At 30.6% G+C, this 19,215-nt stretch overlaps 1 protein-coding gene and 1 long non-coding RNA gene across 17 annotated transcripts in view; one reads left to right on the top strand and one right to left on the bottom strand.

The window, feature by feature from the left end:
- The window catches only part of LOC146999426 (uncharacterized), a 52,876-nt gene extending 42,064 nt beyond the window's left edge, over nt 1–10,812 (top strand). The window contains exons 2-3 of the long non-coding RNA XR_015043121.1: nt 3,460–3,749; nt 6,772–10,812. This is a non-coding gene — a long non-coding RNA (uncharacterized LOC146999426). The remainder of the gene's footprint in view (nt 1–3,459; nt 3,750–6,771) is intronic.
- The window catches only part of LOC118194955 (mutS protein homolog 5-like), a 317,359-nt gene that overhangs the window by 100,726 nt on the left and 197,418 nt on the right, over nt 1–19,215 (bottom strand). For 13 of the 16 annotated variants that reach the window (XR_015043107.1, XR_015043108.1, XR_015043110.1 and 10 more), the window contains 2 exons: nt 16,109–16,258; nt 10,984–11,058 (listed from right to left, as the gene is read on the bottom strand). The exons of 2 other annotated variants lie outside the window; for them this stretch is intronic. Coding sequence is in view for 10 of the 14 variants with exons in the window: in XM_085824216.1 (XP_085680342.1) it covers nt 10,984–11,058; nt 16,109–16,258 (225 nt within the window). In the remaining 4 variants the exon portion in view is untranslated. The remainder of the gene's footprint in view (nt 1–10,983; nt 11,059–16,108; nt 16,259–19,215) is intronic. One more of the 16 variants, XM_085824200.1, reaches the window with a different exon arrangement.

Genomic DNA, 19,215 nt, shown 5'->3' with positions numbered 1-19,215 from the left:
ATCTAAAACTGCAGTCAAAGGAGATTTAGGTGGTTCTTAGTTGTCTTAAGGTATCCGACCTCGTATAAAAGACGATTTTCGGTGAAAATTTCGATTTTTATTTTATTATATTATCTTCAAAAATACATCTTTAGCTATCAAATACAAGTTTTTGCTTGTTGATAGGTTAATTAGAACTGAAGTTATAAGCATTTTTCTGTAACGCAATAAACCGGAAGTTCCAATATTCTGGGTCGGAAGTGAGCGTTTAAATAGATATACCTGTTTAGAAACCTTATCTACCATCGAGATTTTGTAAATTATAAACCTTCGTACTAAGTTTAGATATTTTGTAATACATCTTAAGAATCTGGCGATAGTTTTTTTCTTTAATTTCGTATTTAGTTTGGCGCAGAGGATATTCGACGTCGAGTGGATGTGTTGCTGCTTTGTCGATTAGCGTTGACAAAGTGCTTGATTTGAAATCTATGTCACATTTTTGCGTCATTTGCAACAAAATAAACAGAATGGAATGCAATCTTCAGCACGACATATTTAAAGCGTAAAATAATTGTTCTGCAAATTATAAAGAAGCAGCTTCGGGTATGGATGCAGTTGGTGCTTATCCGCTTTTTGAATGATCTATTACATTATGAAAGCTGAAGTACTCAGCGTATTATGAGGATGGGGATTCTAAGGGGTTTTTAATTGTAAAAAATCTATATGGTAAAGATTCGGTCAAGAAACTGGAATGCATTGGACATGTACAGAAAAGGGTTGGTAAAAAGGACTATGAAAATTAAAAAACTCCCCTCCTGAATTGAAAGGAAAAGGTAAACTGACTGATTCTTTTATTGATAAACTGCAGAATTAGGGATTGCAATTAGAAGTAATGTGGAAACTTAATTGAGATGCAGCAAGTTGTACTAGCTGCTTGTTCCATTGTAGCTCTTCTTCGAAGCCAATGCCCTCCTCAATCAACGAGTTGGTGCAACTATGAATGTGCGATTGCAGAAATCAGGAAAAAATCAGGCAAAAACCTCTGGCATATCAACATATATTTTGATTAAACCTACATATATGGAGTTGACTAGATAAACAAGAATTGTTAAAAAGTGCATACATGGAAAAACTTAAAATATCAAGGAATGTTTAAATGGCATTTTATTGCAAATTGTTCCGAAAGAAACATTCATAAACTTGCAAACATTAACATTTGGAGCAAATGTAAGTGTTGTGTTATTTAATGATGGATTTATAGGTTTGCTTGAAGCATTTCAAGGTTTGGTATGCATCCTGAATTTTACACTGAGCAGGGAATTGGAAAACTTGGATAAAGTGCAAAATCATGACTCTTGGCGGCATTCCACAAGTTTTACAAAAACCCAAAGAAAAAATTACGCTTTGTTCGAAAGAAAAATTGCAAAGTGTGTGAAGAAAAAACAAGGTTTCAGTTACAAAGCAGGGCAATTTTAATAATAAGGGATGCTTCTTTCACTAAGAAATTGTTTTATGAAAACTTTAAACTTGTTTTCTGAAAAATATGTTTTCTGAAAATATTGCCAATGTAACAGCTATAACTCAAAATTGTATCGATAAAATTAAATGATACTTTCTATACATGTTTCATATAATCTGATGCATGCTCTGAAGTGGAATATTTTAGAAATATTAATTAGAAGTTGAATAGTAAACTTTAGAAGTATTAATTAGAAGTTGAATTGTAAACAACTTTTTATTTTTAGATTTTGGATGCAATAATAGGAAAATATACAGTAAATACTATACATTTTGACATATCTCAAGAATATATGAATATTTCTTAATAATTTTGCTTCATTGCATACAAAACAAGTGTAAGCATAAATACATATTAAAAAAACTGCATATTTATATATACATTGTTCACCGTATTTGTTGCCGTAAAGGCAAAATTAAAATTATTTAGCATCACGTTTTAAGCTGTTTTCATTCATTAATATGCTTATCTTCAAATTAATTTGTTTATATATATAATATGTTAAAATAAAAACCATTTTTTTAAAAAAATTTTACCCGAACGAGGTTGGATACCTTAAATTCAAAACACCATCCTGAATCTTGTGAAGCAATCTGAAGAAGCTGAAAATGTTGACTACTAGAACAGGCACTGTCTTTTATTCTTTGTAACAAAAATATTTTCACTTATTTATCACTTGGTTAGTTCACTTCTTTTCAAGACTGCCCAATATGATATCAAATTATTTAGCATTCAGTACAAAGTCCGTAATCCGGACTCGTCGGGACCTTCGGCGATTCCGGATTACAGATCATCAATTTAAATCTGGTAAGATATTTAAATCTAGTAAGATGGCATGCAGAAATTATACAATTAAATATATGAAACCCTAATTTATGAAATAAAGATCAATTATGATCTAAAAAGCATCAAAATTTACCAAAAAAAAAAAAAAGCTTAATATTTATTTGTTTACTTTAGAAAACCTTTTTTTCAATGTAAGTTGTTTAAGTTGCTTCATTTTTTGTGCTAATACTTTCTCTTTAATTCTATAAACAGACATAATTCCTTGTTCAGTTACAAAGTTCCACTAATCAAGTCCTGTAATTGCTGCGTCGCGAATACCGACTAACTTATCAACCAAAATTTTTTCGTTTTCAATAACGTTCTCTGTTACTTTCTTCACTATCGAAAGCGTGCATGGATAAACGCTTTACTGCGTAAGTTTGTGGCTTTGAGGTCCGGATTATAGCTCATTCCGGATAATGGACGTCCGGATTACGGACTTTGTACTATATTATACAAGTGATGCCAAACTTCAGTTCTGAGCCAGTGAGCTGCATCCACATTATACTACAGAATTCAGTTTACAGAAATTGAAAAAGCATCAGTATTTTTCCCTCCCTGGGCATTAAAAGAAAAATTCTACATAAAAAATCAAACAGCTGAATTGAAAATGGGCTTTCAGTATGCGGTTAAACAGACCACTTTTGAAATGTTAGAGTTAATTATAGTGAACATTGATAGAAAATGTATTTAAGCCATAAAGAAGAAATAAATCTCATGCTAATATTTTCATGTATAATTTTTATCATCACATATTTTCACACTCTCATTATGTGTGCGTTTCGGTCAGCTGCATTATTTTGCTTATTTTTGCGGTGATTGGTTTGTGAAAGTGGAAAAGTGTGATTGATTTGTGTTTTTTCTTCGTTCGTATACTTATTTCAGTGATTAGTGTGATTTTGCACGCCAAATTTAAGGATTGGTAATCATCTTAAATCTTCAAGTGAGAGAAGGCTACATGGACGCGATTTGTTGACGTTTGGAGACCGGTGTGCTTGTGATTTACAATTTATTCACTGTATTTATGCTCTAAAGTATAATTATTTATGTTAATTCTTTACCCGGTTTTGAATTTAATCCTTATTGTGTATTTTCACGCTATATCTAATGTATTAGGACTATTTTTATTACTGCAGGCACTTAAGCCTAACCAGACGGATTACTGTTTACATTTGAACCAATGAGTGCCCAACGAGATAGTATACTGGTAGAGAGCGTATTGCAACCTTCAACCGGTTCCAACATTAGTGTCACGTGACTGCTGCGCGAATTCCGAAAGTGCGGAAATACTTTACATTGCTTTCTATGGCACGAAAGACTGCTGCTCTGCTTGGTCACATAAAATTTAAGTAAAAATGGTTATTCGCTGCAGCGCCTACGGATGTAAAGAAAGTTTCGTGAAAGGAGGACTTGTAACCTTTCATAGGTAAGTTAAAACTGCATGATTTATTATTTTATTTTCAGTATTTTTGTCATTTTACTATCTCTGTTGAATTGGTTGGAAAGTTTCAGTCATATTGTATAAGAAAATTGCCGCCGTATGTGACATTTTCAGCATGTATTATTAGCATCAAAATGGGGTTTTCATCCGCAGAGAACCCGTTGGCGCCGTTGCATTTTTACTCGCCAAGCTCGCGGTTCATCGATGATCAGCCGAGCCGTAAACGTGATTTTTAGTGCATGTAAATTCAAGTTAGCAGACAAAACAATATATTAAGCATATGGTAGTAAAAATTCACAGATAATAAGCATATAGATGTAAAACTAACTGGTTAAACGTGATATACGAAAATAAATTTGTATTAAATTAAAGTTAGCACAGAAGCATTTATAACGGAAATAAAAATTCATTTAAAAAACATAAATTAGTATTAATATACTGAAATTAACTGGTTAAACGTGATATACAAAAAAAATTTGTCTTAAATTACAGTTAACTCAGAAAACAATATATTCCTTACACCAGCAGTGGTTTGCTAATTTTGATGACTATGGCGAGGCATCAAACTATTCTGTCATCTTATATAATCAGTAATACTTTTTGTTTCAATTTAATCATCTATTTATGTCACATATGCCATCCTCTGAAAGGTTATTGTTAGAAAAGCATTAACAATATATTATCTTGTTAAAATTTTACGCCGTAAAAATTGATTTATTCTCATATTTTTAGATTGACAATAATAAAAATAAAACATTACTTATTTAAAATGCACATGCACATTTTTGCGGCCTACGAAAACAAATTATTTTAGAGGTTGGAAACCTCATGGTTCTTAGAGCTGTTAATAATTAAGAACACAACGTAAACAGCCGTGTTACAAATTAGCATTCACCCCTCCCGCCGTATTTTCTTCCTTTCATCCCGAACCGAGAACCAGCATCTATTTACGAAAATATTTCTATCTATTCATTATTAAAAAATTCAGAAAAAATAATAATAAATAAGAGAAGAATAATATAAATCTGCAAATGCAAAGAACGACAGTGATATTTCAACAAAATTTGAACGCAAGAGGAATAGTTGCAAACTTCGAACAAGCGAATAGGATAAATACTCTGAGGTACCAGGTTTGAACTATTATCGCCAAAGTTGGCGATGTTTACATTTACCGGGTTCTCTGCGGAAGTGCTTCCTCAAAATGTATTAACTACTGTGACACTATTTACTGGAATCACCCTTTACAAATAATTGAATTTTATATGTTTTTTCCGTGTATTCCGTTGAAATAGAAAGCTGCGCCAATTGGCGTTAACCTTTTTTCTCCAAGTCGTATGCGTTTTGATTTCATAAACAATTACTGCCTGCGATAAAAAAAGAAAAATGCTATTATTAGCATTAAATTATTGAGAAAAGACTGTGCGATATGTTTACTTTGTTAAAAAAAAAAAAGCTGAAGATCTTGATTCATGCAACATTGAACATAAACAGTTAAACAGCATTATTTTAAAAATCAGATTACTTTTATAAAGCTCAATGCTTTATCATTATTTTCAATAAAATCAATTAAAATAAAAATAATCTGGATTATAATTCTGTCTCATCTACGATGCTGTTAGAAATTTATTGTAATTGAAAAAATGTGATGTGAAAAACTTACCATATTTTAAATAGTATTTAAAAAACAAAAGGAGAGTGAGAGAATTTTTAACTGTAATATCGTTTTGATCCTAATAATAAATACTGAGTTGAAGTTTGTTACCGTTTGATACATATTCAATATAAAATATTTGTTATAGTTAATAAGATGTATGATCCCCGCCATGACATACACATGAGTGTGGAAATCAGTAATTAAGATTGCATTATTTTGTCCCAGTAATATAATCTCAAGAAAAGAGAGTGCATTATTTTGTTCCAGTAATATAATCTCAAGAAAAGAAAGACAATCAATGGCATAAATACATATAATACAATGTGATTTTCTTTTTCTCTTTAGGATGCAATGCATTAAAATTAAACGAGATTTTTTTACCTTCTCAAATATTATAACAGTAGTGCAATTAATTTTTTATCGTTATTCAAAATTAAAGTTTCCATCTCAATTTTTTATTATTTATTTTAGATTTTCTTCCTAAAATTATTTAACCTAAACATCTTAAACAATGGTGCAAATAATTTAAAGTGATTATTAAAAATATAGATAAAATATTCAGGAAAAAAAGGGTTAAGTTATATCTATATATAATTGTAAAATATCGAAGGCCGTTGTCTGCTGACTGCTAGCAGACAGAAATAAAAAGCACTACCTGCCATATCAAAAGCGGGCCAAACTGGCGATGAACAGCCTAAGCTATCACTCCCCAAGAGCGCCAAGAGCATTAGTCACGTGGTATATGTTGGAGACACCTTAGCAGACGAATTTTCTGTAGGTGAGCCGTCTACCTGTTATATGAAGTCGTTGTGAGTGCCTAACTATTTAATTATTTAGCACATTCAGTTATATTTCACATAATTCGAAACTTTTATCATGTTATTCGATGAGGGGTAGGGCTATGCACCCAGGCACCCTGGTGGTTAAGCACCGCAGTTCAACTTCATCAACTTCATCAAGTGCCTAACTGTAGTAAATCATTGTGATGGTTTCCTGCCCGTTGGACAAGTTATTCAATTTTTGTGCTTACTTTGATTTTAACTTTGAAAATTATTTTGAAGTGTTTTTAATAAGATTTTATTATCAAAATATAATTATTAGCACTATTGTGTCTTTTTGTTAAATGTGGTGATGTAATTTTGTTTGTTTTTATGAAAAACTGGCTGCTATGAAAGATGTTTTGAATTGATATGATTTTAAATGCAAAATATGTAATTGTATATAGTGAATTTTAAATTGGTTTTATAAATTTTAATTGTAAATATATATGAAACTTTAGATATTTAATTATTACATTGAAATTTTGAGAGTGTGATCTTGAGTACATATAAGTAATAATACTTTTGATTGTAGGAGTATATTGGAAGGATGTGTACACCTGAGAGCACAGTCACTGGTGAAGATAATGGTTTTGATTTAGCTATGAATGAAGCCAATGATATTGTTACTTTGGCTTGAGAATCACTTAAGATTGTGGAAAAGATTAAAGATACTAAAAGAAAATTGCCAATACACTGCCAGATAAGTTAATTGAGGGATTAGATAAAATTCTTCAGCTTGCTCTAAAACAGAGTACAAATTAGCATTCACCCCTCCCGCCGTATTTATGGTCCTTATGGTAGAAGCTGATATTATAAGCGGTAACAAAAATGATATCAACGGCATTAAACATGAAATTTCTGATCTTAAGGTCTTCCTATTGGAACGAATGGATTGTCTAAGTGAAAATAAGATGTCCAACTCGAAAAGAATGGATTCTTCGGTCATGATGACATAAAGCCTACCTCTGATGGTGTTGATGTATTCGATGAACTTAGCAGCATGATCAAGCCAGATGATATCAAGGTTAGAATTAAAAGGTCCACTAGAAGAGAAAATGGAGACTTTTTGTTGAAACTAGGTAGTAAAGATGAAATAGTTAGGCTTGAAAGTGCCATTAAAGAAAAAGAAAATTTGAGGAAGTATATTAAACCAAGGAGGCATACATTTATTAAACCGAAAATTATTGTTTATGGTGTGGGGGAGATCTTTAAGAATGAAGAGCTTGTAGATGTCTTGAAACGTAACTGTATATGTAATGCTGAATGTGCTAGACATTTGTTTATATTCCTGCGAAAGGATTGGGTGGGACACTCCATCGTGTTTTTTCTGTTGATTCTATTTGTCAAGGGGAAATAATGGAAGAGCAACGTCTGGCAATTGGATGGCGTGCTTTCTCTGCGAAATTAGTTTCGAGACCAAGACACTGTACACAATGCTTGGCATATGGTCGCTCTAAGAGATTTTGTAAAGATCAAGTCCATTGGGCTGAATGTGCTGGAAATCATCTTGCGACTGTTTGTAAAAATAAAGACAAAGGTAGAAAAAGTGTAAACTGTGTGTTTCTAAACAGAAGTATGGTATAGAATTGAAACATGATCACAGTGCATTTGATAAGAACTGCCCCTTTTCAAAGAGAGAAATTGAATTTATTAGAGGTTACATGGACTTTAATTTTAAAGAATGATCAGTATGATTTAATTTTTATGAATTTTAGCATGTATGTACTCATTGGTTCTAGTATTTTATATAATTAGATTTTAACAGCCGTGTTTTCATTTATGTGTATTTGTTCTATTTTTACATGATTTTACTATATAAATTTTGTATGATTATTTCAAGTATCAACCTAAACCACTGCGCCTTACCTGCTGCCCAGCTCTCTGTTCTCCAAAATGTTATTGGTGTTAGTCCTGATCTGATCTTACTGCAGGAGCCCTATTGGGTTAATGGAAAATTGGCATTTATTGAAAATGGTTGGAGAGTTGAAGATGAAATTGGAAGACGAACTACAATTCTTGTTTTAAAGAGGAAATTGATTTTATAGTGGATTATGAAATGGATGAAATAACAGCTATTACTGTAGTAATGGGAGACCAGGAATTGAGTTTCATATCAGCCTACTTCTCTCCTGCAGAGGACATTGCTGTGAATCTTCATAAATTGGAAGAGGTTTTATCTGTATATAAAAAGTTTTTAATTATGGGGGGATTTTAATTCAAAGCATTTTAGTTGGGGGGGGCAAACTGATCGATGCAAGAGGAATGTTGGTGTTTGATTTTATTGTATCTAATAATTTAATTTTTTTAATGACTTTAATTCTATTGCAACCTTTAATTCTCCTGTCGGAAAAGGCAGGACAGATTTGGCTATAGGATCCAACAACCTGGATAGTAACAAATGCAAACTTGAAATCAATACTGATGATTCACTGAGCGATCATCACTATATAGTCTTTGAAATGACAGATTCTTGTCTTCAATGTGGAAGAGGGGCCTTGGTATCGAGAAATATTCTAAGAGTCAACAGGCTGTGTAAGAAAATTAAAGTCGATATGATGAGGCTTAGTGAGAGAATTAGTGTTGTAAATGACAGTGAACAATTGATTGGTGTAGTAAACGATTTTGGAATGTTGCTTCAGGCGAGAATAAATTGCGATCTGCTGATACAGAGGAAGACTCGAAATGTAATCTCATTGTGGACGCTTGAATTGGAAAAGTTTAAAAGACGTATCCATGCATATAGGAGAAGCTCACAGGTGATTGGATTAGATGATAATACTACAATTTTACTTAAGATAAAGTACAAAAGAGAATTGGCTATTTCTAAATGTTTGATTAGGAAGACCAAGAGAGTATGTAGAGAGAATTATTTTTTAAGAAGCGTTGTTTATTACGATAGTTTTTATAAGACGACATTTGGAAAGCGAAATTTACAGCTGAAGGTGAAGAGACCTGATAGTATGGGTGATGAGCAAGATATTAATACTATGTATTAATACTGTAAGAGGTGCTTGATTTGGGTGAATCGGAAGATATACATATTTTAGAAGATGATGTTTTGAAATGTAGTGAAAATGACTCACCATTCACATATGATGAAGTTAAGAGTATTATAATGGGTTTGAGTAATATGGCTGCTGCAGGTCTGGATTGCATACATTCTGTTTTGATTAAAAGACTATTCTTCTATTACCCATATTTTTTGTTGACCTATATAATGCCTGTCTGAAGCTTACTCTTTTTCCAGATTGTTGGAAAATTGGCCGAATTATGTTGATCCCTATGCCTAATGGAAAGCAAAGACCCATTACACTTTTGAATATTTTGGGTAAGGTGCTAGAAAAATTGGTAACTAATAGAATTTTGCACTTCATGGTTAATAATTGTCCACTTAGTGAGTTTCAATATGGATTTACGTTTGGAAGAGATACGGAGGATGCGCTTTACCGGGTTGTTGGATATGACGTTTTAGGGGTGAACAACACGTAGCTTTGATTTCTCTAGACATTTCGGCTGCTTTTGATTCTGTTGATTGATCTTCCTTGTAGCATGGTTTAATTGATTTAAAAATACCTAGAAATTTGTTTTATTTATTTAAAAGTTATTTTAGTAATAGAAAAATTGTTTTTAATTGTTTTAAGGATAAGAGTAAAGACTTAGTAATGAATATTTATAAGGGGTGCCCTCAGGGCTCCTGCAGTGCTCCCCTGCTCTGGAACATTATTGTGAATAACTTGCTGAAGTAGAAGTTTTCTCAAAATGTGGAATTAATTGCTTATGCTGATGATATTATGATTCTTATAAAACACGATTTTCCTGAAAAAATGGAAAAATTATTTGATGAAACTGCTCTAATACTGATTGGCAAAAGAAAAAAAAAATTACCCTTATTATCTTAAGTCTTTTCTGGAGGTTCAGCTCACTGACAGCTGCGTGATGTTTCAGTTAATAATCCTTTCAAAGGTAAATCCAAAGTTTTTACACAAAGAGAATGATGATTTAAATATACACGCAAATTAAGATTTAATCTAGTATAAAGCAGAATGATTTATCTCTGAAGCCACAGTATTGCACAAGAAAGTGATTCATCAGAATAATAATATGAGAAATTCATAAATATTTTAATTTATCAAAGTTAATAGAAAAATTAACCATAACATATTAAATGACTTCTGATGGATTCTTTTATGTACCAATATAGTTAATTGTTTTAGAGTATTCACATGTTAAGATAAATCTTTAAGTTGTTCAGAATATGCATGCTAAATTTTAAAAACATTAATGCCGACTTATAATTTTTTTTTTTTTTTTTTTTTTTTGTGGCGTTATTTTGTCTTTGACTGGGCACGATTATTTGAATGTCCATATTGCAGAGCATATTGACAGATGCACTTCACTATTATCTTTTAATTCTATTGGTGTTAAATATTGGGAAGCAAGATCAAGACGAATGGCTTAGTGGCCAACTGTCTGGCATTTGTATAAATAAATAAATAAAATCATTTTTCTTTTATTATTAAATATACTTTATTAATGAAATTATGTCCTAAAGAAAACTTTTCCCTGCATTTTGATTAATGAAAATGACACAAAAGATATGAAAAGTATGTGAAGTAACTAACCTGATACACTATAGAATTAGTTTATAGGAGATCTTATAAATACCAATACATCTTATGATACTAATAAAAATCAATAAAAAGTGCTTAATTTAAATATAGTGGAGACAACAGAATAAACTTACAGTATCTGTATCCTTTCCAAATTCATCTACAATTACCAATGAATTCTTCGTTGATGTATTTAAAGCATATGAAAACTGGGAAAAAAATAAACATTAGGCAATAAAACATAACAAACATAAGATCAGAAAAAGAAATAAGCTCAGAATCTATACAAGATGCCATAAAAAGTCGATCAAACGCAGTATCGCAAAACTTTTTTTTTTTTTTTTTTTTTTTTTAAGGAATAAGGATCGTTTATTTTCTAAAGCCCTTCCAAAGTGAAAAGGAACGGGGCTCAGAAAAATAAATAGATAATAATTTAAAACATTACTATGGTACGGTACGAAATGCGAGAAATTTGATCGAAGATCCCTGTCCCCCTCTTATCTAATGCACGAACTGCGCGACGTTTCCCGTCCCCTCTTTCTTTATCAAGAAGATTGGGTGCTACAAAAAGTCATTTATCGCCATTAATGTGACATTTTATTGAGACTGCAAACCTTTATTTTCGTTTATCAATATTGTAAAAATTGTGCATACAAAACAAATATTAATTTAAAGTCTGGCGTGTGCTAAAGTAAAAATGAATTTCTTTTACACTCATTTTAAAGTTTAATGATGTTAAAAGAATGATGAGCCAGATCTTTTTTATTCTGTGTAAGAATTCAAAACTTTCCAAGTTGTAGATTTATATATACAGTCAAAAGTCGTTAATTCGGACACCCATAATCCGGAATGATCTATAATCCGAACCTCAAAGCTATGTTTTCGCGTGCGCGTTTAATGTATAACGGACGGTATAAGCTAAAATTATCTAATTATTTGTTTCAGTTAATGTTGATGATTGCGTTGTTCCTTAATCTTCGAATTGGATCTGGCTTATTATTTTTTGCAGACTGTTAGAGCAATTTTATAAAAGTAAGCTTGAACTTTCCATTATGTCAAATAGAATTTCCGATGCTGGAGCTCCCAAAGGATCTAGAAAACGAAAGTATGTTTCGATGTCCATCAAACAAAAAGGGGAATTGCTACAAAAAATGGATAAAGGCATATCCTTTGTTTATCTAACCGTTCCGAAATCTGTTTATCAATTTCACGCTGCTCTGCGCGGGGGGGGGGACGTCGCAGCGCGCAATGAACCGGAAGTTGATCTGTCAGCACTATCGTTATCTTCAGGGCAGATGTTTTTATTTTATTCGGCTTATAATTCCTTACTAAATGTAGTATTTCATCTCGATGTACTCCATCTTTCATATGATTTAAATCAAATTCCTCGTCATTATAAATATCACGAATACAAATCAAATAGTTTTCTGGTCGCAATTTTCTAATTTCGGCTATGCGTAATGTATGCTTTACGCATGCGCACGTTGAAAGAAATGTTTAATAAAGTAAACAAATAAATATTAAGCTTCTTTTTTTGTAAATTTTGATACCCTTTAGATCATAATTGCTCATTATTTTATAAATTACGGTTTCATATTTTTAATTTTATAATTTCTGCATGCCATCTTACCAGATTTAAACTGATGATCTATAATCCGGAAAAATCGATAATCCGGAATGGCCGAAGTCCTGACGAGTCCGGATTAAAGACTTTTGACTGTATATCAGTTTTGAATAATAAAATCGATAGATTAATGACATACACAAAACTGATTCATAAGCAACCTATCAAATATTGGATTCGTAGCGCACCTTAAATAAGTTTCTTGTCCAGATAAATATTAACAAATCTTCTTAGATAGCAGAATGGTTTTAACTTTCAAATTTAACATTTTAGGTAAACAGTTCTAATTTAATTAAAAAAATTCTCTTTATTAAATCTAAAAATTGAACTTCTTAAGTCGTTCTAAAATCCCACTAATATTATTGCACTATATTCCCGTATTAAGCTTTCCATTTTTAGTCATTTAAGTTATGATTCTCATTAGTGTATTTCTCAATTACTGTAGAAAGTGACAAATCTTAAGAACTAGTTAGCGAATAATCTCTTAAGTTCGTGTGACAAGAAACAACAAGAAGGAAGGGTAACTAACCCTTTATTATTCCAATAAGATTTCACAAAACTCCATCTTGGAGTGACAATAAAAGCCGACACTTGGGCTTGAACTTAAGAGACTAAAAATTAAACTAAAACTAAGATTAACTAAAGAGACATAGCCGAAGCTATTAAGATTCTAATTGAGTTGGCCCCTTAACTTTATTTGACTACGAAGCTTATCAAGGGCTTGAGTACGGCCGAGCGTAATAACAGCTTTCAGAGAGAGAGAGTAGCCAAAAGGCAGACACGCGCAAATCAGAAACTCTGATTCTCTCTAACTCAGCAAGTATACTTCGCGGTTTAAATACCGCTCCTCCTCATTAAGTATTCAGAATGATTCCAAAACTACATTCTGGCCAGAAGTAGTAAGTTGAAGTTAAGAATTTGACAGGAAAGGAACTTTAACTTAATGGTTAATAAAATTAACATAATCCTTACAAAGTTATTTAAAGGTTATTTAACTTTCTTACAAATTCCATATTTTAATACTAGAAACGTTTGAATATTTATTCTGTTTACCAGTTACTCTACCTCATGTACTTTGGCATACATTTAATTTCTAATACACATTTAATTAATAAATTGATAATTATGAGCGTCTGCAGAATTTTCATAATTGATCAATAAATAAATAAATAAATAAATAAAAATTCAAACTTCCTTATATTCATATCCTGGAATTTTCAGTTCCCTTTTAATCCATTCCTTTTTCACATATTGTTGCACTGTAATCAAGTTTTCATGCACGTAGAATTTATATATTTTGTATTGTATATATGATGTCTATTTAAATGATAATTTTTACAAATTCTTGCATCATAACTCTAGTTAACAGAAGATGTTTATAACACCTTGGGCAAAGCTTAATCTTCAGCATGCAACTTATTTACCAACCTAGTTTCAGGCTGAGTTATTTGTAAAATTAATTATTTGAAATTATTTGTTAACAAATATGGTAGTTAAATCACGTTAATAATATTTCTAACTGTTGTAATTTATAATGCAAGGAGTTCATGTGATTTGTAAAATAATTCATTTATAATTTTTTCAGCAGTATTGAAATTAATTACAGATACTATATTAACTTACAATAAAACTTCAGTTATGCGGCGCTCCTGATCGAATGCTTGTTTTAAATTGAATGAAATTAAGCTTAATTTTGCTGTTATTTAGCTTGTTATTAATTTAATTATATGTTTCTAATTAATTATATGTTCAGATATTTCCAAGTATATTACACAAACTTTTGTATTCCAATTTTTAATTTTTGGTTAAAAAAATTAGTTTTTATTTATTGAGGGGCCTAATTGATTATATTAATTTGCAGTACTGTTTATCCACTTCTTTTCTTCTAGATAAATTTTAGAAAAAACTTCTTAGCATAATAATTTAAATTTATTTACAATTTATACGTCAGTGTTACAAACGCATAGTAATGCTGTTATAATAGTTGTCATAATAGATTTCATGCTAAGCTTTTTTTAATTTAACTATTAATTTCTGCAACTATTTACATGATTACTTTAATTAACAAAAAATATTTTTAGCACACTTTAACACACTTTGGAATAATCTTTTGCACGCCAGTGAACTATATTAAATTTTCCAGTCTAGTTCAGACATCTTGACTATTATTAATGTAATTTATGAAAAATATAATTGGTATGCTTTACAATTATTTGATTTATGATATTATTCTCATACTTTTTCCTCTAATATTACAATTAATGAAAGATGTTTGTAATGCTAATATGTATGTTTACCAATACCTTTTAATTTTCTTTGATAGCTCTCACATTTATTACTGTTATTCAAGTAATAGCCTGCTTGTTAGATATTCTTTACTTGTGATTTTTGTTGTGATTGTGATATGTAATTCTATTTCTTTATTTTTATTTTCCTCTGGCTACAATTGGCTTCGAAAAGTAAAACCCTGTAGGCAAAGGGGGGAAGAAATTTTGATTCGCGCAGTTGGAGTACACCCATTTATCCTATACTGCTGGAGAGCATACTTTATATATACATTTAATAACTTTTAATTTTAATATTAAAATTCTTCCATAGAGTATAAGTATTAATTGTCTATTTCTATGTTACGAATGAAGTTTTATAATTCCTACTTTTTAAATAACTTGAAGAAGGCGCTACTGTTGAGTCCTGGCAAAACAGAAATTGCTGCCATATTATTTGACGAAATAGTTGTTGCAAGCTTCACGTGCAAGCAACTCAGTTGAAAAAATAACACAGTTTATTATATATAATATATAATTTCTATATATAACACAGTTTATTTATTATACAACTAAGTAAAACTTACTTATGTAACAAATATGTTTGAACTTACTGATATAAATTTATTAGTTTAAATTTACATATAAATGCATTTTTCTTTTATTGAATGAGAGAAAAATTCTTTGCATTGCATTAATTTAGGATGGAATTAATCATCAAATCCCTCCCCCTCCAACCTTCCTTTGAAACTATTACTTTGAACAGTTCATTTTAAATCTAGAATTTTTTTGTTCCATATATTGAATTTTTGGATATGAATGCTTAAAAATCCTACTGCAACTGTTTAGCTTAAAATTGTTCTAAACTTGAAATCTATTTATTTGTGTACCTGTTTATTATACTTTATAAAAAAATTGTAAAACGCAAAACAGTTACAAGTTTTTATGTTTAACATAGGTTTAAGAATGTAAACAGACCATCGACTTCAATAAAATAAGAATAACCAATTTCTTATTCATATTTCACCTACAAGTTCAATAGATAAATTAATATGTTTGCCTCTTCATTCAGATGCAATCATGGTTCAAAATCCTGACCATTTTTTATGTTTTATTTTTTTTTTTTTTATTCTATGTGAATGAATGCTCTAGATGGAATTTCTTATACTTGATTAAATCAAGAACGTATTATTCATTATTATTACAACTATTTTCTTAAAAAAGGTATGAAAAACCAAGAGAATTTTATGAATACTATCATTAAAAAACAAAGCTAAATTTCATATAAATTCATTCTTCATACATTCACTAGGAAATTTAATAATAATAATTAAAAAATTTTGTATTAGAAGAGAAAAACAACCACAATACTTGATTAAGAGTAATCAAAAATGATGACAGATTTATAGAAACTGATTCTGCAGCATAAATGCACGAGAAGATACCATCAAGTACAGGTATGATAGCTTTCTGAGCAGGTACAAAACTGCCTAAGTGTGCCATATATGCAATTAAAGCTATCTGGAAAGAAAATATATAAGAAAGTTAAAAAGAAAATCATGAAAACATATATGTGAGTAATTTTCATTCCACTTGTACTCAAGATTTCAAGTACTATAAAATAAATTTTATTGGATGTGAAAAAATGCATTTTATAATTTTAATCTAAATTGGACATCAATATTTAATAAGCTTATTAATGTTGTGTACTACGAAATTTAATTACATGCATTAAGCATGAACCAGTTTTGTTCACATTTAATTATTTAAATATAGAAAAAATTCAAATATTCTGATCAGCTGGGATAACAATCATTAATACACTAGAAAACCTGGATAAATAATGAGTGGTTTCTTTTTTCTTTTTGTGTGTAAGTCAAATATGTATTTTATGTAATTCAAGTGAAAAAAGTTCATTTTTTAACATCTTGAAGGAGTATTATTGTTTTTCTTATGTGAATTTCATTTCCTAGCAAACCATAAATTGCTGCCACTTCTCTTGCTGGAATTATTGGTTGCAAACTGTAAATACAAACAATGTAGTGAAAAAAAGGCTAACTACACATTGAATAATTAAGTCTTTTCTTTATTTCATATGTGCAGCCAATGTAATCACACACCTCATATTTAATTCTATAATATTTTGTTAGCAAAGTAACACAAAAAATATCTAGCTCACTTCTGTGTCCACAGATGTTATCAATGACAGATTATGACCGGCAAATTCAATGAGCTATATGGAAGTATAAATAAGTATGCAGTTAGTTCAGCTTAATATTAGCAGTTAATAGTTCTTGCACTTATTATTGACTGCATCAGAGATGCAGTTCTTTTGTACCTCTAATGTTACTTAGGTTCTTGCTTGTATCTTTTATTATGTATTTAAATAAACCTTATGTGTTTCAAGAAACAAGCTGTTTAACACGCTTATTTGGATAAATGATTAGTTGTATTCCTCAGAAGTTGTATTGTTTACCTGGAATGGGCAGTGATAAAGACCGGCATACTGTGATTTCTATCAACATGATGAATTTTGCCGCTTGGAGTCGTCATGTTGGTTACCGAGGCATTAAAGCAGTTTTTAAAAAAACAGTACGATGCAACCAAAGATTTTGAAGTAAAGGAAAAATTATGCACTTTTAAAGTAATAATCAAGTTCTGTCTTATTGCATTGGAAAAAGACGGTAAAAGAAATATAGGAGAAACTTAATACCATTTGCGTTGAAAAGAGCGATGCATTAAATATTTAAAAGAAAACATCTGGAAATCATAAAGAAGACTCGTGAAGTCTCAATGAGATAGCATCTAGATGAAATGAATAAACAAGTGGCAAATTTATGATTATCCGGTGCAGAAGTAAGTGGCATGAATCCAATGGTTTATATTTTGACGTCACGCCCACCAGAATTTGAAACTTAAGAGTTTCATGATAAAATCATATTAGTGTGAATTTAATCCTAGATTCTATTAATATGTAACATATAGCTACACAAGCTCTTCATAATGCCTCAAAAGTTAAGTTATCGTTCAACAAAAGATAATGCTACCCTTTCTATAAGTCAGAAGAAACTTATCTGCTTTTATTATTAAAAAAAAAAAAAAGATGCATACAGGAAAGCAGTGCAAGACGAAAATTTTGTGTTTCAGTTGTGGAAAACTCTGACACATAAAACATTATTCTAAATCACAAGCCCCTACTAAACTGAAAGAGCCACGATCTTTACAGCAATTTCGTTTACCGTAGATCAGCGTTTCTTAAACTTTTTCAACTATGGCCCCTTTTTCAAATTAGAATGTTCTGTGGACCACCTTGTCACATTCAAAGAAATATGTTAGCATACCTTACTACCAGTATACTCATATTTTAAAACACGATAAATTAAAATTAATTTAATTTTATATTGTTATTAATCAATAAAGTCAATAGTAGAAAAGTAGTATTTGTTTTTAATAATTCAAGGCTATAAGATTTTGAATACTCTTTATCTCATTACATGAAAATTAAATACAATCCATCCATGTTGTAATTCCGATATTTACAATTACAACATGGATATTCTTGTACAGCTATTGTTGGAGACGGCGGCTGCAGACAGACGATTACATAACGGCTCGGCGAAGGTCAACAGAAGGAGCACCGCATCTGATTGGACTATTTTTTATTAATATTATTTTTTTCCTTTAACTGCGAACTAAGCGGGGAAATTCCCTTTTCACTCAGTTATATGTATGCACTTAATAGAGTAATGTAACGTTTTTCAGCTTGTGTGAGATATCCATATTAAATCTTTATATTAATAATCCCTGCTGTGATTATTTAATTTGTAACCTGCACGTTGTAGCCCTGAGAGTTGCAACAGCTATTCTAAATTTGGATAAAAGAGAGATCAACATATATATTCCATCGATTTAAGCCCTTTGTTTTTATTTGAGTTAGTGGTGAAAACACTTTTTCACACAGATATATAGAAGCGAACAGAATTATAATTTTTAAAGCCTCATTGTACAGTTCGCTATATTCTGTTTTCACTGCCAATGAAGTCCAGAAATTAACTATACCTTCTGCTTGGAATTTCATTTAAGTCTCGAGTCATTAGACAGTTTAATCAACTCTTCCTTTTCAATCAATGGCATTTTGTTATTTTCAAAACTGCAACGGAAAGGATCAAGAACACATAAATTTTGGTTTATTTACCAGTTGGAAAATGATTTTCAAACTGTGACATCACAGTTTTAAGTATGAATATATATAAGTTTTGGTCTTAGGCATTAAAACTGCTTTCCTGAATGGCAATTTAAAAGAAATTATTTACATGAATGAGCTGAATGGCTATGATGACAACAGTAACAAACAATGCAGAATTAAAAAAAAAAAAGTTTTATATGAATTAAAACAGGCACCATAACAGTGGTATGAAAAAATTCTCAATTTCATACAAATTAAGATTTTAAACAATTGAGTAATGAACTTTGCCTTT

The sequence above is a fragment of the Stegodyphus dumicola genome, chromosome 1 (genome assembly GCF_044657685.1).
Source record: "Stegodyphus dumicola isolate Sdum_Otavi_A_Nest chromosome 1, ASM4465768v1".
Lineage (NCBI taxonomy): Eukaryota > Metazoa > Arthropoda > Arachnida > Araneae > Eresidae > Stegodyphus > Stegodyphus dumicola.
The sequence above is the reverse complement of the archived record's forward strand: the minus strand, read 5'-3'. Positions and strand labels throughout refer to the sequence as shown.